This window comes from Symphodus melops, assembly GCF_947650265.1.
Source record: "Symphodus melops genome assembly, chromosome: 1".
Lineage (NCBI taxonomy): Eukaryota > Metazoa > Chordata > Actinopteri > Labriformes > Labridae > Symphodus > Symphodus melops.
Window position 1 is genome coordinate 10,323,977 of NC_136691.1, and position 23,809 is coordinate 10,347,785.

The 23,809-nt window shown below is 39.8% G+C and overlaps 3 protein-coding genes across 4 annotated transcripts in view; 2 read left to right on the forward strand and 1 right to left on the reverse strand.

Moving 5' to 3' along the window:
• Positions 1-23,809, reverse strand: part of gpr6 (G protein-coupled receptor 6) — a 119,745-nt gene that overhangs the window by 71,432 nt on the left and 24,504 nt on the right. The window lies entirely within an intron of this gene.
• Positions 30-14,099, forward strand: LOC306830533 (structural maintenance of chromosomes protein 6). 2 transcript variants are annotated; one of them, XM_079354102.1, is made up of 27 exons: positions 30-701; positions 990-1,171; positions 1,250-1,385; positions 2,071-2,176; positions 2,386-2,522; positions 2,604-2,665; positions 2,887-2,967; positions 3,100-3,201; positions 3,781-3,900; positions 4,057-4,155; positions 4,255-4,401; positions 5,207-5,295; positions 5,426-5,590; positions 5,878-6,056; positions 6,209-6,410; positions 7,753-7,867; positions 8,869-9,029; positions 9,129-9,264; positions 9,686-9,766; positions 9,941-10,111; positions 10,613-10,750; positions 10,886-11,031; positions 11,261-11,386; positions 12,346-12,451; positions 12,581-12,733; positions 13,267-13,364; positions 13,630-14,099. In XM_079354102.1, exons 2-27 carry the CDS (start codon positions 1,028-1,030, stop codon positions 13,724-13,726), a joined length of 3,297 nt encoding a protein of 1,098 aa, XP_079210228.1. In that variant the 5' UTR covers positions 30-701; positions 990-1,027; the 3' UTR covers positions 13,727-14,099. The 2 variants fall into 2 exon arrangements, with proteins under 2 accessions (XP_079210228.1, XP_079210227.1); XM_079354101.1 differs by having other exon boundaries at positions 31-701; positions 1,012-1,171.
• tmem18 (transmembrane protein 18) lies at positions 18,389-21,812 on the forward strand. Its single transcript, XM_079352977.1, has 5 exons — positions 18,389-18,603; positions 18,726-18,843; positions 21,025-21,079; positions 21,253-21,346; positions 21,440-21,812. Exons 1-5 carry the CDS (start codon positions 18,511-18,513, stop codon positions 21,536-21,538), a joined length of 459 nt encoding a protein of 152 aa, XP_079209103.1. The 5' UTR covers positions 18,389-18,510; the 3' UTR covers positions 21,539-21,812.

Here is a 23,809-nt window from a genome sequence, read left to right on the forward strand (position 1 = left end):
TTTTTTGGGTTATTTAATTTTTTGCTATTTTATTTACTTTTGTTGAACACTAGATTTAGCTGTTCCTGCATGTATTTGAGATTAAACTAAAAGGGGAATTCATTGACAGGTTAATGACACAGGGGAATAATGGTGGTACATGTTAGTTATAGTCACTGGGTTTATAGGCCAGGGTCTGTTAGTGTGGGGCATCCAATATTGTAGCCTGTAAATTGTTTTACAAGGACGTTGATATATTGTCATTATATTTCCTTTAATAGTAGGGCTCATAATTTAACGTATTAGTTTGAGAAAACACATAAGAAGCTTTTGGCCAGCAAGAAAGAAACTAACAGAATTTAAAGACGTTTTACTGTAAAATAGAAGCAAATACACATCTAACATTTAAAAGCAAGCTGATTAATTTTTTTTTAACCAATTATGATTTCTCTTAATTATTCACTCTGAATCAGTATTTTCCTGTGAGCAGTTTTTCTGATGAGCTCAAAAGGAATCCTGACGAGTTTTTTAGGCTCATTAGGATTCCTTCAACGGTGGAACGACGGTTTCGCATATTCACGCGAGATTTCAGGAGGAAACAGGGCGCGAATTCGAGAGCTGGTCCGACTGTCCTCCACTTCTGTACTGTTGGTAGATTTTACTGCTTACTCCTCGGCTAGAAGTCACGCTGCAAGCTTTCCTCCCTATTCCTGCAAGTTATGGTACTGTATCAAATCCGAACGAAGCACACGCAGTTAGCATCCAGCTAAGTTGTTATCTTTTGGATTTGCATGTCGCGTTAGTTAGCCGGATATGGCTAAGTTTTGGCTAGTCTGATGCAACTTGGCGACATCAATCTCACCACTTTTTTATCTTTCTTTTCGATGCACATTGTAAACTATTTCACTGAAGCGAAACAGACGAAACGAGTTGTGTGTGTTTGTGTCTGTTCAGATCTGCATCAGCTCGGCGTGAGGCTTTAACGAAGCGACGCGGTGTTTGACTTTCAGTTTCATTTTCCTCTTCTTAAAGAGGTTGAGGCGCAAAGATGTCTAAAAGGAAAAGTAGCTCCGTCAGTGACAAACCCAACAAACGGGTAAGACCTGAAGAAGAAGAAGAAGAGGAGGATGAAGAAGAAGAGAGGGGAGATGGTCATGTAAATCACAGTGACGATGATCTACATAGCAAACAGGTGTGTAGGATATAAAATATGTAAACACTGACTTTGAACTATCCCACATCTGATTCTTCTCCTAACTTGTTTTTTTAGATGTCAAAAGCTGGAGAGGTGGTGAGCGACGCAGGGATCGTGGAGAGCATCACTCTGAAGAACTTCATGTGTCACTCTCTCCTCGGACCCTTCACCTTTGGTCCCAACGTCAACTTTGTTGTTGGCAATAATGGAAGTAAGTCATGACTTCACCAACTAGCGTTCCCCATTCACTGAAAGCTGTGTTTATTATATAGCTGATACTTCAACTTCTTAAGCCTGCAATCTTGAGCCCGAACTACTAACAACATGTCACATGGCCTTTGTCAACATAAAGATCAGCAGTGTTTTTATCAATTGCATCCATACAGCGGTGTAACTCCTACCGCAGACTTCACTTGAAACGTTGTGATTAATGACTACATTTTAATAATGATCACACTTTTAATCGCATGTTTCATATTCCTTTATATTGCAAAACAAAAAAGTGTCTTAAGCTGAGAGTACTGCACTTGTTTTTTGAATTGAACCCTGCTTTTATTTTGAAAAAAAAAATAAAGTAAGCGTTCTGATTGATCAGAGGTTACATTCACTCAAACAAAGAAAAAGACAGATCCAAAACTAAATGGAAACTGGTCAAAAGGAAAGTTAAAAAAAAATCAGTGATAGAAAGTGTAGCTTAAGGTTTTGTGTTTACATTTAGCAGAATTAGTCTCCTAAGACTTTTAAATGGTCTGTGTAATGGCTCTGTCATGAAAGGATGTTAATCTAAGATGGTCTTTGCTATAGGTTTACATCATGAATAACTCACCCTAGCTCTTTAATCTTTTTTGTTTCGCTTATTTTGATCATCATTCATTTACTTTCTGCTCCTATGATAGGTGGAAAGAGTGCTGTTCTGACCGCTCTCATAGTTTCCCTTGGCGGGAATGCACAGGCCACAAACAGAGGATTATCCCTCAAAGGTTTTGTGAAGCAAGGAGAAAGGTTAGCCCTGAACCACATACTGGCTTGTTCTTGTGTTTTTTTTTTCTCATTCTGAGAGGATATGATTTTCTTTGCCTGTCAGTTTAGATATCACTCGTTAAATGTTTTTGTTTACTTCTCAACTTTTTGTCTTTTTACTTCTACAGAAAATCATAGCTGTGATTTTGTGTAGTATTTCATGAGCTCATACTATTACTCTGTTTCCTCAGCTCGGCGGACGTGTCAATCACCCTGCGTAACAAAGGAAGGGATGCTTACAAACCTGAAGTGTACGGTCCAGCCATCATTGTGGACCTGAGGATAACACGAGAGGGACTGAGAACATATAAACTCAGATCTAAATCAGGTAAAGGCTGTGAAGTAAATAGAAACCGAAGAGCGTGACAACAACACAAAGGATTGACAAACAATGTTTCTTTTCACTCAGGTCAACTTGTCTCAAACAAAAAGGAGGAGCTCCTGTCCATCCTGGACAATTTTAATATTCAGGTATGGGCTATGATGGTTAAACCTTGCTGTAACTAAATGTAATCAGAATCCGCTTTATTGGCCAGGTATGTTTAACACTCAAGGAATTTAACTTCGGGAGACTGCGCTCTCTCTGTACAATGTAAAAGATTAAATAAGAACAATCATCTCAAAAATCCTGTGTGATGCGTTTGTTTCCCTGCGATAGTGAGAGGGAGTCATTACCATCTTTGTTTCCTCAGGTCAACAATCCGGTGTCTGTTCTCACACAAGAGATGAGCAAATACTTCCTGCACTCTAAAGGAGAGGGTGATAAATATAAGGTCATTACATGTGACTCTGTATTTAATTTTTATTTTTTTTACACTTGTAAGGTGTTTTATGTTTTTGGAATTAGATCGATCTTCTTACACTTCTTTTTTTTTTTTTTTTTTTTTTTCCTGTTTCTCATGCAGTTTTTTATGAAGGCTACCCAACTGGAGCAGATGCGAGAGGACTACGTCTACATCAAAGCCACCAAGCACGTCACTGAGGAAAAAGTTCAGCAACATAGTGAGGTATGAGGTTGTTGTTTTTTTTTGCCAGAAATATAAACGTCCTCTTCATTTCAGCAAAGCATTGTGTTAAAATGAGCTTATTAATGCGACGACGACATTTGAATGGGTTTTAAATCCGGGCTACATCGCTGCTCACCATCTCATGTAGCAGACGCTTTCCTCTAAAGCGACCGCACATCTGGAACTAAATGCAACACAAGCAATGATCTAGAGAAGCTGTGTACCAGTGTTATGAACATTTTTATGACAAGCACTTCTGACTATTATTTAAAAAAAAGGACACCTTGGTGCTGAGTCCCAGGAGCCAAGACATGATGTAGCAGAAACTCGTGGAAATACGAGCTAGCAGACAAAGCGAAAGAGTGTCACACGATAATTACTTCTTCCTTTTTTGGTTGCCTTTATGTAAATGCTCTGTAATTGAACTTTTTAAAGGTATCAACCAATAAGTAGTGAAGCAAAGACAAGCGTGAGGCAGCTTTATAACACGAGTGACCGTCTCATCAGTTGGCACCGGTTGCATTACATCATCAACTGAACATATCCTACCAAATGTGTTGAATATGTGACTGTTTTCAGTGCTTGAAAGACTTGAAGAGGAAGTACATGGAGAAGGAGGAACGCTATAATAGCCTGGCATCCTTAGATGAAATGCAAACCAAGCTGGAAGAGCTGCAGAAGCAAATGGCGTGGGCTTTGGTAAGGACCGTTTTTTTTTTTTCTTTTTCTACTCTTCCTATGTTTGTCCCAGCCTTCTTCACCCATGTCCTCGTGTCACAATGTAACTGGAGTTTTGCCGCACTCACTTAGAAGATGAGTCCTCCAGATATTAACTGTGGCTTTTACAAATTGCAGGTTGCTGAGTTGGAGAAGGATTCAAAGCCCATGAAGGAGAAGCTGCAGTCAGACAGGCGTGAAACTGAGAAATATGATCAGAAGGTGGATGAATGGAAGGTAAGATATTTATATGTATTTGTCTAGGATTAGCTCTCTTTTGTGCCCCGTCCCATAAACCCCTGCTCTCATCTGCTCTGTTTTAATGTTATATCGCAGAAAAAGGTGAAGGAAGCTGAAGAGAAGCACAAGCAGATCCAGGAACAGTTGGAGGGAATCGCTCAGCAAGTCCAAGAGCTCCAGCCAAAAAGTGCAGAGCTTAAGGCCCAGGTCCAGCAACAAAACACCCGCCTGAAGTCCAGCGAGGTCAGACTTCTGACAATGCATTACTCAGGCCGAAATTCCACATGATATGATAAGTGTGTATTACGTGTCTGCTTCAGTCCATGCTACGGCTCCGTGCTACCTTGTCCATTAACACCCACCGGCTGCGTTCTCAGTGCGCAGCACGGACAGCTGGAGTGCTTAGACGAAGAGATTCCTGTGGTCATTTTACAGATTCACTCGCGACAGCGTGAGATAATACGATGTATGTGGTGTGAAACGCTATATAAGCCTTATAAAGGTATAAACAAACATGCATATGGCCATTTTTCTGAACCGTCAAATCAGAGTGTTTTATTTTCTAAAATAAACCGGCTGTTTTAATGTTGTTTCGGTGTTTGACTTCCTGCCCAGCTTGTTCTTTTCTGTGCTAAATTGATACATTGGGCTCCAGCATCCAGCAACAACAACAAAAAAGAAGCCTTAAGTATCTGCTCCAGACTGCTGGAGCAGATATCGAACACGTCTGGTGGAAGTTGCCATCAGGCTGCGATTATTGACATTGTGACCTTTAGATGAGCCTACTCTGATATATTGTCCAGTGGCATATGAAGCGCTGTTTACAATACAGCTACAAAGGTAATCGGACGTCCCGAACAAATGTGTAGTTCTGAGCATTAAACGGGGTTTACAATACAATGATGACAGTCATTTGTATTATTTATGAATGAATCTCAACTCCCCTCCATGTATTTTGAATTGAATATGATCTTTTTTTATAATGCTTGTTGTCCTGTAAGATGAAGTTAACAATGTGTGTGTCCTCTTGAATTCCTCTGTGAGCTAGGTCACTGTGCACAGATGCAGAGCTAACCTGAGGGACCTGGAAAAGGACAAGGTCCAACTGTCGTCGAGGTTAAAAGATCTGAAGCTGAGGTGAATCCTCATCTTATGATAACATAAAATGAACTCCATTGTTTTGTTTTTCTTGACTGTGCTTTCTGTACTTCCTAAATTGTTTGAAGTCAAATATATGTTGTTGTTTTTTTTTTTGTTGTACCTGTAGCATCAGTCAGACGACAGGAGCGGAGAGCCAGGCCAGGACCGAGCGTGTGCAGAAGATCCAGGAAGAGCTGGAGAACCTGAGACACCACATCTCCACACTGGGCCATGAGGTTGACCAATACTGTAAAGCCAGCAGCCGTGCCAAGGACGAACAAGGAAAGATGAAGTACGAAAAAAGAGAGTTGGGGGCTGATGATAAATATTTGTGACGCGTGCATAAACAGAAATTGGCTTGGTGGACAAGAAGAGGAAATCATTTGTAATTCAGATGTCAGATGTTTGTAATTCAGATTCGTTGTGTAAATAAATGAACGAGGGACAAGTCCAGAAACAAAAGCCTAAGACCATTGATTGGGCTTTCAGATAAAAGTGGAAATACAATCAAGTAAGTAAAACAGCCTCGAACTTGAAAAGAAAAAAAAAAAACAACCTCTGCCCTCCTTCTGTTTTTAGGAGAGAGCACGATGTGCTCCTGAGGTCCATTGACGCCAACAAAAGGAACCTGCAGACTTTGGAGAGCAGCCGATCTAATCGCCTGCGGCGTTTTGGCGAGCACATGCCCGCACTCTTAAACGCCATCGAGGAAGCTCACAAAAGGGGAAAGTTCAAGCAGAGACCCCGGGGACCTCTGGGTAAGACTTGATGCCAAGTTGTGAAACTTTTAGAAAGAAGAACACATGTTATTACTGTCTTAAAGGTGTTTACATTTCACACTCTTTATGCCCTACCAGCTAGAGTGACCTTTTTTTTTTTTTTTTTCTTTTCATGTCCCCGCCTTCTGCAGGTTTCCTAATCAGCCTGAAGGACCCTGAGCTGGCCCTGGCTGTCGAGGTCTGTCTTAAAGGCCAGCTGCAGGCCTTCACTTGTGACAACCACGAGGATGAGAAGGTGCTGCAGGGCCTGATGGCCAGAGTGTTCCCACACGGCCGCAGACCTGCCATCATCACTAGCAGCTTTCTCCAGAATGTCCACGATACAAGAAGGAGGTGAAGACGTGCAAAACATACACAGACGTGCATTATATCCTCATAGTCCGTTTTAGATCTCAGATAAGATAATCCTTTATTCGTCTCGCAAGCGGAGACATTGACAGTGTTACAGCAGGATAGCAGAAGAAAATCACACAGTGCAAAAAAAAAAAAATACAGATAAACATATAAAAGTGTAGAAAAAAATATGCATCAAAACAAAAATTAAAGAGCTAGTAAAATATGCATCACATAACGAACAGTTGAAATGCCAGTAACTTATCAATGTAAGTCTGTGTAAAAGACAAAAAATAAAAACACTTGGGTCTCCTTTATCCTGTAGTGACAGCTCGATATAAGACCACATGCGTCAAAGTAAAAGTAAGGGTGTATTCACACCTAACTTGTTTGGTTCGCTTGAAACGAACTAAAACCCTGGTGCGGACCTTTTGAGGAGGTGTGAATACAAACCATCGAACTCAGGTGCGCACCAAACAGCCGGACCGAGACCCAGCCGAAGAGGTGGTCTCGGTTCGCTTCCAAACGAACCCTGGTACGGTTGGTTTGAGGTGTGAAAGCAACCAGACCTCAGTCCGACCCAGCTCTAAAAATCTTCCGGCTTTTTGGACATAACAGGCTCCCGTAGCCTCGCGCATTAAGGAAAATAATTGTTTGGTTAGCCTACTTCTTTGATATAAGACGCGGAGGTAATCTTCAGTCTATCTTTCAGACACTTTCACTGGTGTTTCGTCGCTCTGTTCTTTTATTATCCAATACATTTAAATCACACAGACTATGAACAGAACAGCAGCTGCAGCAGAGTTTTCCTGGAGCTTTTCCCCCGCGGCAGTCTGATCCTCCTCCTTTCCCCTGCGCCACATACTTCATTTATAACCTCGGCCACATTCATCATAACACACATTGCCCACACATAGATCTACATTTTTTACACAATTACATATTTTCGTACCTGTGCTAAATGAATGAAATTGTTGCTAATATGTTTAATAACAGGACAGCGAGTGCAGCATACAAGCTCTCCATGATTGTTTACTTTCATCTTGCGATTACCGCTTTACCCCGCCCTAATCCTTTTTATCCAATGATTGAACGATCTTCGTACACGTGGTTTTGTTTATGAATTCTGGGCCTCTTGCGAAAAGTGCAATGTGAAAACAAACCGCACCAAACCAAAAAAGAAACATTGTATTTGGTCCGAATCAAAGAAAGCGGACTAAAGGACTTTTCTGGTGTGAATACACCCTAAGTTAAATCTAAAAAGGACACATTTTAGTAAAAAATAGATGTTTTTGTTTTACTAGTGTTTTATCTCTCTGTCTTATCTTTCTCTTTGTGTCAGGGCTGTGAATCACCCTGAACACCCCTCCGTGCTTCAAGCTCTAGAAATTGAGGACCCCGTGGTGGCCAACTGCCTGATCGATCAGCGGAATATAGAGAGTATTCTACTCATTAAGGTAAAGGTCAGAGGGGAGGAGGGGCGTCTGGGAACTACCTATTTAAAAAATAAAGGCCAGCAAATGTGTTCTCTAAATTTCTCAATTTCATGATCTGATAAAAATGATTAAATCTGTGACTTAAATCTGAACAGAACATAATGCTTTCTCCGTTAAATGGACTGTAACAGACCCTGCACCCTGGTATATAAGACGCACCTTGTTTTTAAAGTTCTATGTGCGGAAAAAGTCACGCAGCAAAAGGTAGCCGTCTTTTCCCAGCACATCGTTCAATCAGCTTCCAACACACAGTGAATGGGGATGTGGTTTTAATCCCGTCAGGTCGCGCGGTGTGTGTGGGATGGTGAATTGCATTTTATACTTGTAGAAAAAAATTGGAATAAATAGTTTTTAGAAGTGCGTTACATACACGCCATTGATGTATAAACACTGTTTCTCTTTGTTAGTTTGCATATGAAGAGGGAAAGTGATTATCTTGTGTTGGAATAATGAACACATTAAAGGTCTGAGCATTGATCACATGGGTCAACCAGCTCTTTACTAGTGTGCATATATTCAAATAAAGACAAGACAAGAAAAGGAGCTCGTACCTTTGGTTTATATTTAGCACTTAAAGGGATACTTCACCCATTTGCATGAAGCTGTGTATCATTAGAAACATGGTAGTAGTGTTGAATGGTCGTGAATCCAACCCTCATTTTGCCCTGAGACGAGAAAAATACATTTTTCTGTGCCTTGAAGTTTTCTTCATGTGATGCATATATGACGCTTTTTGCGTCATATATGCATTAAAATGAGGGTTGGATTCACGACCATTCAACACTACTACCATGTTTCTAATGATACACAGCTTCATGCAAATGGGTGAAGTATCCCTTTTAATGCAGATTGTGTGCTAACTTATCAACTGTGGGATTTAGTGCATTGACATGACTTTCTTCCTTTTTGTGTGTGTGTTGTTTGTGTGTGTGTTGTTTGTGTGTACACGTGGGGTGGTGTAGAATCGTACTGAAGCTCGTAGAGTGATGCAGGGCAGAAACCCTCCTCAAAACTGCAGCCAGGCCTTCTCTAAGGAAGGAGACCAGGTTTATACTAACCGCTTGTACACTGCGGAGCAAACCAGAGCCAACTACCTGTCTGGAGACGTGGAAGAGGAGATCAGGTGAGGTTGTGTTTGAGCTCATGAAAATAAAGAAACTGATTTTTTTTTGATTTTTTTTTTTTTTTTTTTACACCGGTGTCTCTCTGTCCCTCTTTGTAGACACTTGCAGAGGGAGATTGAGAACCAGATGGGTCAGGCACACCGCTTCCAGCAGCAGATGAGAAAGTTGGACGAGGACATCAAAGACAACGATGGGCTGCTGAGGAGGACCAACTTGGAGAAGAAGTCAACCACAGTGAGACTTCAACCTCACAATTCACTGTTTTTGTCTCCGTGACTTCAGTTCATGATGAAATCCTCAGGAGTTCATCTGTGAATCAAACGGGAAGATTAGAGGCTTTTACTGAATGTTTTTCTTAATATTCAAAATAAATTGATTTTTTTGTGGATATAATGATTGGTACTTCAAAATGGAGAGTAAAACAATAGACTAATATAGCTTCCTCTCAGCTTTCAGTTTAAAGATTCTTCTGTGCCTCAACATCTTGTCACATAAAAAAAACCACAGTTATTTTTAACAGCAGAATGATAACCTTTAATGTGTGAAAAGAGAGAAATGCTTAAAGATTCAAATCTATATTTTCATATCGTATTTCTAGTGTTTTACTCTAATTCTGGGAAAGACTTGCCCATGGAGAATGTGTGTATTTCTCTAGGAAAAGGCCACAAAGCTACAGCTGGAGCTGACAGACCTGGAAAATGTGGATGAGCCTCAGTCAGAGGACCTAAAGCCCTTGGTTTGTATAAAACACAGACGCATGACAGCAGCCACTCGTTTTTCAATATCAGTGGCTAGGAGTTTCAAATAAACTTTGGAGCTTCTCCTGAAGGGAATGTCCCGGGATAAACGCACATATTGATGTCAGTATTCTCTTTGCCATCTTTGTGCTGCCGTCACCACTCCGCTCCAGGAGGAAGAACTTCAGGAGATCGTTTCCAAGATGTCGTCAAAGCGCGCCGAGTACGACGAGGCTCGGGCTCAGATGGCAGAGTTAAAGGCCTCCTATGAGAAGGCAGAGCAGGAGTACAAGCAGCACAAAGAACAGATCAACACGGTCGCTGAGGAGGCCGACTCGATAAAGGTAATAACTGTCCTCCGAGCCCCTGTGATCAAAGTATTCATCACACGTGCGTGAAAGCTCAGAGAAATGAAACAACTCGCAGGGATAAGAGACCTGAAACGTTACTTTGAAGGTCCTACATGGTCAGTGGAATAGTATTAATGAATACTCATGCTAAACGGGTTATCATCCAGCCTCACATTAAGTTTCAGAAGTTCCTTAAAATTTTTTTTAAAAAAGAACCTTATGTTGGCAGTTTTTGCCAGTGGTTTCTTTTTGTGTTGCCTTGATTTAAAAACAGTTTCCAATCAGGCTGTCAAAGAATATTTAAAGTTTGACTATATATTCAAATTTAATACTTAAAAGAATATTCAGATTTAGAACTTCATATTCGGGGGGAAATAAAGCGTTTGGACAATGCAATCCTATCGTCATACTTACTCAGATGTCATTAGAACTTGATGTTTTCTGCCCACCGTCTCCGGCTTGTGAGTAAAGTTCATGGTGTTGCTCTTATTACAGGAGGATCTGAACAAAACGGATCAGGCGGTAATGAAGTGCAAGCATCACAAAAAGCACTATGACGAGAAACGCAGCGAGCATCTCCGCGGCATCCAGGCCCTCGAGGCCACCCTGGAGAGCAAGGAGCAGGAACTTCAGGTGAGTCGCACTAAAACAAGGTGCAGCTGGAGAGAGAGTTGCTTTGAAGTATTTTTAAAGTTTCACAGAATGTTGTTTCTGTTTCTGCTTTGAGTCTCAGAAATGTATACGTGGTAAATATATATCTATGTTCAGACATCTGTTGCCAAGGCAACGGAAATCTCTCCAGAGCGTCTGGAGGTACGACGGACACCCAAGAGTCTGGACAGTGAGATCAGTCGTCTTAAAATAAAGATAGCAACGCAGCAGGAGCAGCAGGGGGACCGAGAGGAGGTTATAAGGTACCAGGACTCTTGAAGCCAATAACACTGGAATCCTTCGAATGAGTGGTCAACTTGATATAGGCAAAGACATTTTATCTCACCGTTATTGAAGTCCCTGTATGCATATTATACATACTGTATACATGTTTTTATTCATCAAAGTACAGCAAACAAGCTAACAGGTGATTTTACGTGTGCATCTTCTTTGTTTGACCTCATTCCAGTTGTCTGTCTTCTCCCCTTCCAGGCAGTATAAAGAGGCTCTGGATAACTACAACAAGATGGCTCAGCAAATGAAACACCTAAACGGCTTCATCAAATGTCTGGACAATGTCATGAACCACCGAATCCAGGTTTACTCTGAGCTCAGAAGGTTCGTGTCGGTGTGCACTTTGTTCTGTTCCCAAAAGCTACAACAAACTAGAAAAGGTGACACCTGGAGCCTCTTTAATTATCGGTGGTGGGAAAAATATCAGCGTCACGATTTGTTTTTGTATTGATTTAGGAGAAAAGTCTTACAAGTTACTGAGCAAACTTATTCCCTGCATGTTTTTTTTTGTAGAACGCCAAAACAAGAGCTTATACTTTTTGTCTATTTAAAAAATGTCTCAGTTGGGGCGGACCTCACTGATGTCATCGCCTCCCTCTTGTTTCATAATGTCGTTTCATTCTCCTTTCAGTTATCACAACAGGTGGAGCGGCTTGTTAGTAACTTCTACAAACGGAGAGAGCAGAAAACACAGACAGCCACAGTTTAAACATCAGGATTAATATCTCACATCACTGACAGTGTTGTCTGAGCTCCGCCTTCTGCAGACAAGATAACTGATGCTCACGCTATACTAAAGAGGTTCATTAGGCCTACTGATGTTAATTTTATAATAAGGTTTGTTTTTAAAGGCCATGAAAGGTTGTTTACCTGACAAGTTTTGGCTGCTTTGCTTCTGCAGCTTTTCTTAAGAGGTGTCACGTGACGCTGGCGTGCCCTCATCTGTGCTGCTCACGCTGCGTCCGTTTGGAGAAATGTCAAACACTTGGATGGACTTTCTTTTTTTTTTTTTTTTACAGACTTGACTCTTTAATTTAGTTTTCAGCGATGCATCCCGCCCCGCTGCGGTGCAAATGGGGAGGAGAAAACGCGTCTGTGTAGGAGCCTAAACTTGATTAAGACGGTTTTACGGTCTCTCCGCTTTGGCGGCTCGTCAACACGTTAAAATCCTTCACGGTCTACGATTGTGATGTCGCCCACCACGAATGCTCCAGTCATTGCTCATCTTCCATCCCGTGTTCCACGCCCTCTTCATTCTTCCTCTGCATCTCTCTGTCTTTTAGGTTCCTCTCTGCCCGCTGTAAATACTACTTTAACAGCACGCTGCTCCAGAGAGGCTTCACTGGAAGTATGAACTTTGACCACAAGAATGAAACCCTCTCCATCTCGGTAAGCAGGAGGTCTTTCATGGATCTTCATGTGCATGTCTCGTATACATTTATAGACAGCTGATATAAAGTAATACACCAAAATCAAAGGAAACTTGTACAAAACTGACCATGTTGGCCTCGTCTGCAGGTGCAGCCTGGTCAGGGGAACAAGGCCGACTCGAGCGACATGCGCACACTGTCTGGAGGCGAGCGCTCCTTCTCCACAGTCTGCTTCGTCCTCTCTCTGTGGGCCATCACAGAAGCACCTTTCCGCTGCCTCGACGAGTTTGATGTTTACATGGTAATAAGACCACGATGTTTCAAGTTTGTCTGGATGGAAGTGTATGCTACCTTGATTTTTACACAGATTTATTGTGTTAGAGTTGTGTAATCTCGTGCCTGGGCGCAGTAAACCATGCTCACAAGTGTATTATATTTTTTCATGCATGCACTTTTTAACAACCAATCACGCATGACTTTTGTTGAAGGGCATGAAGACCAGTTGTAAATGGAACTTTGGTTTCTCGCGCCAAAATATGTCCAATGTCAGGCCGATTTGAGCACGCAGATTTCAACTTCGAGAGCCGAGCTTTTCACTGCATTTTTTTTTTTTCTTCTCATGCGTGCGTGATGGCTACTTTGTCAGCTCGCTGTTCATTCTGTAAACGCAGACGCCATTCTTTGGCCTCTCCTCACTGTTTTGTTTCATGGAGAGCAGGGTTTATCTTGCAGGGTCATAAAGGTAGCGCCACTCAAAAAGAAACTGTCTCACTTTGTTTGGATTGATATCTAGAATTTATGTGAATGTTTTTGTTTTTTTTTGTTTTGTTTTAGGACATGGTGAACAGGAGTATATCAATGGACATGCTGCTGAAGGTGGCTGCTGGTCAGCGTTACAGACAGTTCATTTTCCTCACACCGCAGAGCATGGGGTAATCACAGTACAATCTCTCATTGTTGGTGTGTTCATTCTACTGAGCTGTTAGACCACCCATATGTGATTTACTGGTTTAGTTACTGTGTATTTTCTCAGTAAATGAGCTGTAATGAAGAAATCTGTTTAGGAGTAAAGTTTGTGTAATTTATGCACGCTGCTTAGTTTCCCTGAGAAAGAGCTCTAGTCACATAACCTCAAAGACACAGTCCTGTTTTTTTCCCCCCTCGTTTATTTATTTTTATTTATTTATTTTTTTTCAGTTCTCTTCCTGAGAGTCAAATCATCCGCATACTTCGTCTCAGAGATCCAGATCGGGGGAATAACGATGCACATAACGGGCAAGAAGAGGAGCAGTAGTGTCGCTTCAGGTTCATTTAACATCAACATGAGCTAAGGTGACTCCGCCAGGCACCAAGAACGAGAGCAAGACTCTCATCCTATGGTGAACAGTTGTGTCATGGAAGTATTGATCTTCACTCATCAAGTAGTTTTCAGCTTTGGGAAGGATTTGTTGTGTTTTTCAGAGCAGGAATTGTTGTCTAAAAAAAATGTAAATGTTTTATACCATAGACACAAATTCAAGCACAAGTTGTAAGTAAAGTTGTTGGCACTGTTATATTAGGGGAGAAATCATTTTATATTCACTGCAAAAATAAGTTAAATGGTTTAACCATTGAAGGGGATAATGTTTGAAATGTCTTGTTCATTAAACTAAAAAAGGAAAAATAAAGTGTTTCAGGATTTTATTTTACGCATGGAAGCTTTTCAGGTTGGGTGTGGAGAACACAGTAACCTTGATGTTTTCCTCATTTAAATCTGTTATTTAGCTGATTTTCAATCAACTTGAATCCCTCAAACTCTCTTGTGAGGAGGAAGGATTTGTACCTTTAAGGGCTCAATGCCAAATCCTGCACACAAGGCAGCTCACTGGAATGCACTTCCACTCATGCACATAACGCCTGCCGACACCATACCTGACCTCCTTGGGAAAGGGGTACTTTTTTTTTTTTTCCCTCCATCCCAGAGAGCGTCTGAACGTGCAGAAAAACATGAAGCCCAAATCTCTTCCATCAAGATGGTTAGGCTTGAATACAGCAACAGCGGAGACTACACACATACGAGCAGCAAAATATGAGCGACATGTGGACTGTTTGGATCACTCTGACAGCCAGCCAGTGGGAGACGACCATACACAAAAAGACAAGTGCTGCAGAAATACTCATTTTGCATTTCTGCCACAAAAATATGAGGTGCTGATCGACGACGAGGTGTACGTCAAGGCAAAAGAAGAGAAGAAGACCAGGAAGAAAGAAAAGTATAAGAAAGTGAAAAAGGTTGGTGTTCTTAATTTATTCTAGTGTTTTTATTCAATGATTTTGCAGAGACATTGTCTGACTAATGTGCTGTAGTGAGCAGCATTTATCTAGACAAATCTGTCACTTTCATCTAAATTCTAGTGATTCCCCCAATAAAATTATTATAGAGTTTTAATTTAATTCATTATCAATCACTTGGACCCTAAAAAATCAAGGCTAAGAAGCTTTAGTGTTCAAAAACAGTTTCAGACCACACAATGCAGAAGAGATCACAAAGTATCACAGCTGGACGACTTGGCCCATATAATTAACACACTGAAGATTAAGCCAGAGATTACTCTTACTAAAGAGCTTTGAAGCTTCATATGTGTCTCTTAAGTGGCCTTACTTCTGCTGCTACAAAGTGAGAAGACAAACAGAGGTCAGGACTTGATGTTTTAGAAGTCTTATCCTCCACAGTGAGTGACTATTTTGCTTTAGCAGTCCTTTTAACACTGAAGGAATGCTTTTGTTTACTGTGGAGATAACATGATCAGGTCATCGACTTTGACAACATCAGTGATGGGTTAACTGGATGATTGTCACTCATGTGTGATTGATAAGGAAGTAGTTAATCAGTGAGCTGGCACACTTGATACTGAACATTATCAGGCTCTTTGTAAACTGATGGGTAAAGAAAATCATAAATGTGTGTCAGTTTAACTGTTTTTTTTTTAAAAACAAAGGAAGGCTGTAGCTTTTGAAAATATAGTAAAGATTAACTGAAAGGTATTTTGGACTGAAATGTTGAATAAAAACTTGCATATTCAATGAATTAAAATACTAGTTGATAAACTTCTATTTCTTTTTTTTGCAGTTTGCATTCGGGTAAGTCAAATTTGGTAACAGCAGTCTCTCTCAATATTGCACCGATCATTCACAAATTATTTGAAAAATCAAAGCCAGTAAGCTACTTCATCTAAACAACGGAGTAAACTATCATTTAAACTAGTGGACATTGTTGCTTTGTATAAACTTAAGTCAAAATGTTTAGTAGTCAGGTTGCCCTCTAAATTGCTCCAATAAGTTCACAACAGTTAATCTTTAGTGCTATATATGTGTGCGATACACACAGTTGGTTTAAAGGAACCTAATCCCATCAGATATTACAATTAAAGTTTGTAAGTGATTTATTACTCTGAGCAGTACAGTGAAGTCTCATCAGTATTGAATGGCCAACATACATCTTTTAAAACATATTGAGGAAAATGAGCAATACCTATTTTGAAGTCTTAAGATATACTTATGCCTTATTATAATTTATAAACTATGAGGAACATTTAAGAAAAGGATGGCTTAATAATTATTCATCAGTGTTACAATTAAAAAGTTGGCAATAGGTCAGTAGAGCTTTTTTTCATTGTTCATCGCTTTCAGAAAATGGGATTGTTTTTTTGTATTTTTCCAAATCATCTGACTTCCTGCATCCGCTTCAGCAGATCAGCCCTTTCCTGTTTTAAGAGAAAGGCAGACAATAGTGTTCAGGGGCCTTTTTGTTGATGTCCGAGGGTTAAATGCAAACAGTACCTTTCCTCCTGGGGAGCTATTGTTCTTGAACACCACATGAAAGCTTTTTATTTGGATTGATTCTAGCTGATCTCATATCCAGAATTCATCCCTGTATTTGTATAACCTAATTATGTCAAAATCACAGATTGCTTTCTCGCAGAAAATACACCAAGACAATTTTGTTGTATATGTAAATGTACTTGGCAATAAAAAACGATTCTGATTCTGATTTAGCAAAACAGTCTATAATGACTTTGATTCGCATAAATTGACCTTGATTGGCATTTTTGTTCTAATTTACAGGATGAATGATCAAACTTTGGCTGTTTTTTTCTTTTCCAGAATGTTGGCAAGGCAATGCGAGCCACCTGGAAGTGTCTGATGCTCGGTTTGTACAATTTTGCCATCGGCTACTCCACGCCAATCACAGTGGCTGCTACGTTTGTCCCCGATTTTCACCCAGGCAGGAGGACAAACTGAGCCGAGCCATGTCCATTTCCTCTCTTTGTAAACTGAACTGGACATTTCATTAAACCCACAGACCAAATGTATTTAATATGGTTTTATGTTAGAGTGATTGAAATAAAAATTTTTACAAATACTTTGCACAAAAAGTCAAAATATCCTGCATTTTGACTTCTCATTTGCTCATTTACACGCCTGCTGTCCTTACTTTGATGTTTTGCAGATTGTTCATTAATTAATTTTCCATTGATTGGACATAATATATGCCCAATTTATATAACATGATATGCTCAGTTAAGAGCACAAAACGAATGACAATAAAACACTTCTGTAATGTCTTCACAGTGCAGCAAATACTAAAACTTCTACTGTGCCTTTTTTCTTAGAGAATATGTATAGCCAGTGTTTGTATGAGGGATAGTTTGTTCAGAGGGATAGTGTGGAAGCTGGAGAAGGATGGGATAATTATAAAGTGAACATAGGGGACGTACTTCTTTGAAATAATGAAGAGAGATGACGAGAGAATGACAGAACAGATAAGTGGTTAATGGATCGATTGCCTATATAACACCTTTATAGTGTAGAAGAAACTGAGCATCTGATCTCGATTCAGACCGGATTCACAGGTTGGAGCATAATGCTGTCACTTTAAGATAGTCAAAAACGTGTGTATTTGTGTGTATTAGCTTATTTTGAATGTTACATTTTGATATTTGTAAATATGAATAAATTGGTAATTTCTTTTGCTTTATGTCTTTTATACAATAATTACTCCTGTGTAAATTGCTAAGTGGTATAAATATGATTAGTTTTGATTAAAGCTTTGTGAGGAAGAACGTGACTCCTAAATACAGGAATGGAGATAAACCTTGAATGGTAACATTTAGTTTAGTGATTTGGAAAAGTAATCTATTCTTAATTATAACTGTAAAGGCTATCAAATAGAGAGATGAGATGACATACTTGGTTAAAGCCCACACTCTGATAAGGTTTATGGTGATATTAGTGCAAGCAAAGATAGATAGATAGATAGATAGATAGATAGATAGATAGATAGATAGATAGATAGATAGATAGATACATACATACACACATACACACATACATACATACATACATACATACATACATACATACATACATACATACATACATGCTTGATCCCGAGGGAAATTCATTCACAAAAGATAAAAATTGTAATATCAAAACAGCAAACGAGTTCTAAAAGTTGTATTTTGTATGCATTAGAATGTTACATAATGGGGGTGAATGTTCAGATGATTCAATGTTTCGATAGGCATGAATAATGGAAGAATCAATGGATTAGTGTAAGCAGTCCTAAGAGGACCTCGTTTTCAGAAACATTTCAAAGCAATAATATAAAGACATGATTGTTGAATACAATAAATACATGTAGGGCTATAAAAGCTTGTATTCATTGCTTATCATTTAAACTCAATAAATTCAGATAAAACATCTGCACAAAAAGTGAAGGGTGTAGGCCTATATAATCTCATTGATTCTTTTTAAGAGGGTGTTTTTGTTCTGTTTTTTACTTGTGTATTTTACACTGTCAAACCGTCTGAAAAAGTCTGGAAAAAATATACTGCATTTATAATATATCATTTACAGTCTATGTGTAAAACTAAATAGAATTTCAATCGAGTGGGAAGCAGCAGACCGCCATAAAACTAACTCTGTGACGTATTTCTTCAGTGACGTATTTCTTCTGCGACAGTGTTTTCGCTTCCGTGTACTTGGGTAGTCTCCTCTTGTTTACAATAGTCTTTAGACGAAACCAGCTCTGTGAACATGACGAACCATAAAGCTGATAATATCAGCTCTATCCCCATCGATGGGTTCAGCAATTTAAGAATCACGTCGATATGGACTTTTCTCATGTCTGTAAGTTCAGGTTTACTTCCTCAGTGCTAGTCATACGCTAACAGTGGTTATCATGAATAGTAGATTTACTGTCTTTGAAGCATTAATGAAAGACTAAGTGTGTGTTTCTTCACTGATTTCAGGTGCAGTGGTCGGAGCCTTGGCTCATCGGGTTGTTGGTGTTTCATGCTGTGTGTTTGTTCCTGACTGTGGTGAGCTGCAGGTTTTACAGAGCTCAGATCTGTCTCTTCGTGCTCATGGGTAAGAGAAAAAATAAACCTGCAATTAATGTGTCTGAAGGAGAACTACTCATTGTTAGTTTAATACATATTTGTTTTAGGTCATGTGGGTGTGTACAGTATACTGTATGTGGTTTCTTGTGTATAGGGTACAACCATCTATTGTAAACTTTCTAATTTACTTATCAAACCATATAAAGCAAATGTGTACACCAAGATTGATATAAAATGTATAAACATTGGAGAAGGGGTGAGATTAAATAAGTTTATACTTCCTTTTCAGACATGAGAGCTTCTTTTCAATGATGTCCTTCATAGTTTGAGGATACACTGCTCAACAACAAAAAACTAAAAAGGGAACACAAAAGTAAACATCCTAGATCTGAAAGAGTGAAGTGTTCTTATTAAATACTTTGTTCTTTACATAGTTGAATGTGCTGAAGAAAGAAGAAAAAAAGCCACAAAAATGATCAATGGAAAATCAAAATTAAAGTGGAAAAACACACTACAGGCAGATCCAACGTTGATATAATGACCTTAAAACAAGTAAAAATGAGGCTCAGTAGTGTGTGTGTGTGTGTGTGGCCTCCACGTGCCTGTATGACCTCCCTACAATGCCTGGGCATGCTCCTGATGAGGTGGCAGATGGTCTCCTGAGGGATCTCCTCCCAGACCTGAACTAAAGCATCCGCCAACTCCTGGACAGTCTGTGGTGAATTGTGGCGTTGGTGGATGGAGCGAGACATGACGTCCCAGACGTGCTCAATCAGATTCAGGTCTTGGGAACGGGCAGCAGAACGTTCTCCACAGCGTCTCCAGACCCTGTCACATGTGCTCAGTGGGAACCTGCTTTCATCTGTGAAGAGCACAGGGCGCCAGTGGCCAAATTGCCAATCTTGGTGTTCTCTGGCAAATGCCAAACCTCTTGCACGGTGTTGGGCTGTAAGCATAACCCCCACCTGTGGATGTCAGGCCCTCATACCACCCTCATGGAGTCCGTTTCTGACCGTTTAAGCAGACATGCACATTCATGGCCTGCTGCAGGTCATTCTGCAGGGCTCTGGCTGTGCTCCTCCTGTTCCTCCTTACACAAAGGCGGAGGTAGCGGTCCTGCTGCTGGGTTGTTGCCCTCCTACAGCCTCCTCCACATCTCCTGATGTATTAGCCTGTCTCCTGGTAGCGCCTCCATGCTCTGGACACTACACTGACAGACACAGCAAACCTTCCTGCCACAGCTCGCATTGAAGTGCTATCCTGGATGAGTTGCACGACCTGAGCCACTTATGTCAGTCAAAAGTGACCAAAACATCAGCCAGATAGCATCGGAGCTGAGAAGTGGTCTGGGGTCACCACCTGCAGAACCACTACTTTATTTCCACCTGTTGTCTATTCCATTTGCACAACAGCATGTGAAACCGATTGTCAATCAGTGTTGCTTCCTAAGTGGACAGTTTGATTTCACAGAAGTGTGATTGACTTGGAATTACATTGTTTAAGTGTTGCCTTTATTTTTTTGAGCAGTGTATATCTCCCCCCCCCCCCCCCCCCCCCCCCCCTCTTTTTTTATTCTTCTCTTTTTTTTTAAGTTTTCTGTTCTTCTCTATTTTGTATTTTTGTTTTCACATGTCTGGAAAAAAAAATAAAAAAAACAACTCACAATCAAATGAAATCAAAATAAATGAAGTGCGGTGCCTCTTCGGATGTGCTAGATCAAAAAAAAAAAAAAGAACATGTTTAAAGAAAGAGCTCCCATTAATGGATTTATTTGGAAACAAATGATGCTCTTTATCTACTCTCTGTATAATCAGGTTTGTGTTGCTTTGACCTGAGAAGTCAAACATCCACTACATTGGTTTCGTTTTCAAAATGAATCCAACATACTCAATTGATCTCCCACTGTTTCTTTTATGTTCTGAAAGTGCACCCTATTGTTTCCCAAACCCGCCTGGGTTCAATCGTTTAATTTGATTATAATTCAGGTAAGCACACCTGACTTTGAGAGAAACTTCATAACCATTCAACAGTGTTAGTAAATCTTTGATCTCTTCCTCAGATATGTTAAACAAAAATCCAATAACCTGGTGCTGACATGAAAAGGAAGTTGTGAAGTTAATAAAGTGGTGATATAAACTTATTTGAATGCCTATCATTAGTCTGCTTATCCTCAGTCATTGACACGACGCTGTCATTTCCTCTTTCACAGCTGGCCTTGTGTACAGTGCTGAATATCTAAATGAGTTTGCTGCCATGAACTGGAGGTAAGACCTTTACGCAGAATGTGTTTGTTTTGTTTCGTCAATGTCTGAAATGCTGTTTGTGTGCGAGCGCATGTTAGGGCTTTATTTTTTAAGTACTCGCAGTAGTTCAGAAACTTATAAACACTTGCCTCCTCTTCTTTCCTTTTTTTTTTTCTTTTTTTTTTTTTTTGCAGGTCCTTTTCTAATTTCCAGTACTTTGATTCCAAGGGGATGTTCATATCGTTGGTCTACTCTATTCCTCTTCTGCTAAACACAGTCATTATTGTGGTAAGATAATCCTCATCATTGTCAAAGCAAATCACATGTTAGAAATATACCAGGCACGATGTGCTCATGAATGCTTGTGTTGTACTTTGACAGGCGGTGTGGGTGTACAGAACCTTTTCAACTATGACTGAACTTAAAACACTCCAGCTCAAGCAAAAGGCCCGCCGGGAGAAGAGAGAGAAGACTGACTGATCTCTTGACTTGTATCCAAAAATGGGCCTCATTTGGAGGAATTAAGAAAAAAGGAGCGTCTCTGCCATGCTAATCCTGAAATGTGGAATAGGAAGACAGATTCCTTCTTGTGACTGTAACAGGATTTATCATTGATGTTGGACAGGAGTGGTTAAGAAAGATGCAACTGTACATGTATGAGATTTACACGGACCAAAGGACAGTTACTGTTTTGTATATAATGTTTTGAAGTTTTCGAAGTGACACAACAAAAAATAAAATGTTTTTGAGCGACCTTTGTTTGACTCCTAATTTCAGGGTTGGGGAATCCTTCTTTGCATTAGTAAGATTTAAGAGTTTTAAGAGCACTCGTTTGACCTTTTAAAGGGGCAGGTATACTTTATTTTAAATAACCTTTATACCACAGGCTGTTTTCATGTCTCTTCCCTTATTTATGGAGGGATGGCCACTTTAGGTTGAGCATAATTCTCTGCCTGTTCATTAATCCATTCTCTCAAGACTGTGGGAGGACATGTTCATAAATAACGTTGATGTAAAGTAGAGGAAAGCAACTCGGCATTAGCTCCATTCAACAAGGCCCCCAAAAGGCTACTGCAGGCTGGACTCACATCAAATAAAATAGTTTCTATACCAGCCGAAGTGGCTTTGAATCAAAGAATCAGTCAAACTTGTCCGACAGCTCCCCCACACTTGATGGGAGGTTGAAGGGGGAGTGTAAGGTCTTGTGACCTGTTAGTGTGTCTGCAGAGTGCAGAGGCTCTGTGGGGCGGGGGTTGGTTGGTTCATGATATTCCACTGACCTTTTTATAAAAGACTTCACTATTCATACAAACAGTTTATTTTTTGATTTTTTTTATTGGCTTTAAGTGAAGACCCTGAAACTAAAGCAGCTTAACCAAATTCCACCACCATTATTGTCAGTCACACCTGTACTGTTCTACTGTGAAAGGTCTATATGGGGCTCTTTTTAGTCATAATATTGTACTCATACTTGTCCCACGAAAGGTTAATGCTCAGGAAGGAAATATCTTTTTTAGTAAAGAACCCGTCCTTCAATCCAGCTTTCAGCTTTGTACTACTCTAAACTCCCAAATAGAGCTGCAAGGATTCATCCATTACTTATTTAATTTATTAGATTGGCCTTAAATCGACATTATTTTTAATGCAATTTTTTGTAGAAGGAGTAAGAGCAAGAGTTCTCAGATTACTGTTTCAATAATGTGATTACTTCTTGGCTTCGGACTCCTTTATGATAGTAAACTTGAAATAGTATGCACCCTAAAAAACCCCAAATGATTTATTGTGAAAACGTCTTACACACTTCTCTATGACAATCCTGACAGTACCAACTGCTGTTTTTTACCAACTTTTACTGATGTCAATTAAATTGAATTCTTCATAAATAGTTGTAGGAAACGACATTAAGAAAACATTGAAGCAAAGTAAAATACACTGTAAAAGAAAATATGATAAGAGGTACCAAAACAATCAATCAAAAACAAAAGCTTCTTTTAGACAATTTGCACTAAAATGCTAATCTCAGTCAAGTTATATTTAAATGCAGTTTCACGTAGAAAACATCAGATGAAGCTGTCAATGCTGTGTTGTATTGACATCTTCATGCTAGCTTTGAGGTCCTATGGGTGTTGTTGTTCCACTAGAGGGCAGTCTGGGTTTAACAACATAAAATAAATCTTGCTGTCCAGAAGATGTGTTCTCATGGAGACTTTTTCCTCAACTCACACTCCATTTTTCACTTTGTATCTCTGCAGAGCTGACAGGATGTCTTAAACTTGTCCTATCTGTTGTGTTTATCTTATTTATATCACTTCTTATTTGTTTTTCCAAATGCATGTGATGTATGTTGGTATGCTTCTCTTGCATTCATCTGTCAGGGTCTATTATGTGTGAGTGAGTGACTGAATTGCAGACATCAGCATAAGTTATCTGAAAGGAAACAGTGGTTTATGATTCTGCAAGAGAGATGAAATATTAAAGAGGAAACTGACCTCTTGTTTGGGAACAAGGCGTTGGTGAAACACACACATTCATTTGGTGGATCGTAACCTCTCCAGATCATTGAGTCATGTCCAGGTGAAAGTTTTAATGATAAAAGCAACTTTACAAGTTTGCAAAGTTAGTCTTTCTCCATCAAACAGAACGATCTGGGTTGACTCTATCATCTTAAATCTTCTGGTCTGATTGGTGTGAGAATTCACCAGATCGTATCTCAGATCTCAGATATGGCTGCTTTCCTCTTACACAACAATA

Bases quoted from the DNA above. Each gene is read 5' to 3' on its own strand.
- LOC306830533 (XM_079354102.1), top strand. From the start codon at position 1,028: ATGTCTAAAAGGAAAAGTAGCTCCGTCAGTGACAAACCCAACAAACGG. The intron at 2,968-3,099 runs GTCATTACATGT...TTTCTCATGCAG, and splicing joins GAGAGGGTGATAAATATAAG to TTTTTTATGAAGGCTACCCA. The intron at 7,868-8,868 runs GTAAAGGTCAGA...GGGGTGGTGTAG, and splicing joins AGAGTATTCTACTCATTAAG to AATCGTACTGAAGCTCGTAG.
- tmem18 (XM_079352977.1), top strand. From the start codon at position 18,511: ATGACGAACCATAAAGCTGATAATATCAGCTCTATCCCCATCGATGGG. The intron at 18,604-18,725 runs GTAAGTTCAGGT...CACTGATTTCAG, and splicing joins TATGGACTTTTCTCATGTCT to GTGCAGTGGTCGGAGCCTTG. The intron at 18,844-21,024 runs GTAAGAGAAAAA...CCTCTTTCACAG, and splicing joins CTGTCTCTTCGTGCTCATGG to CTGGCCTTGTGTACAGTGCT.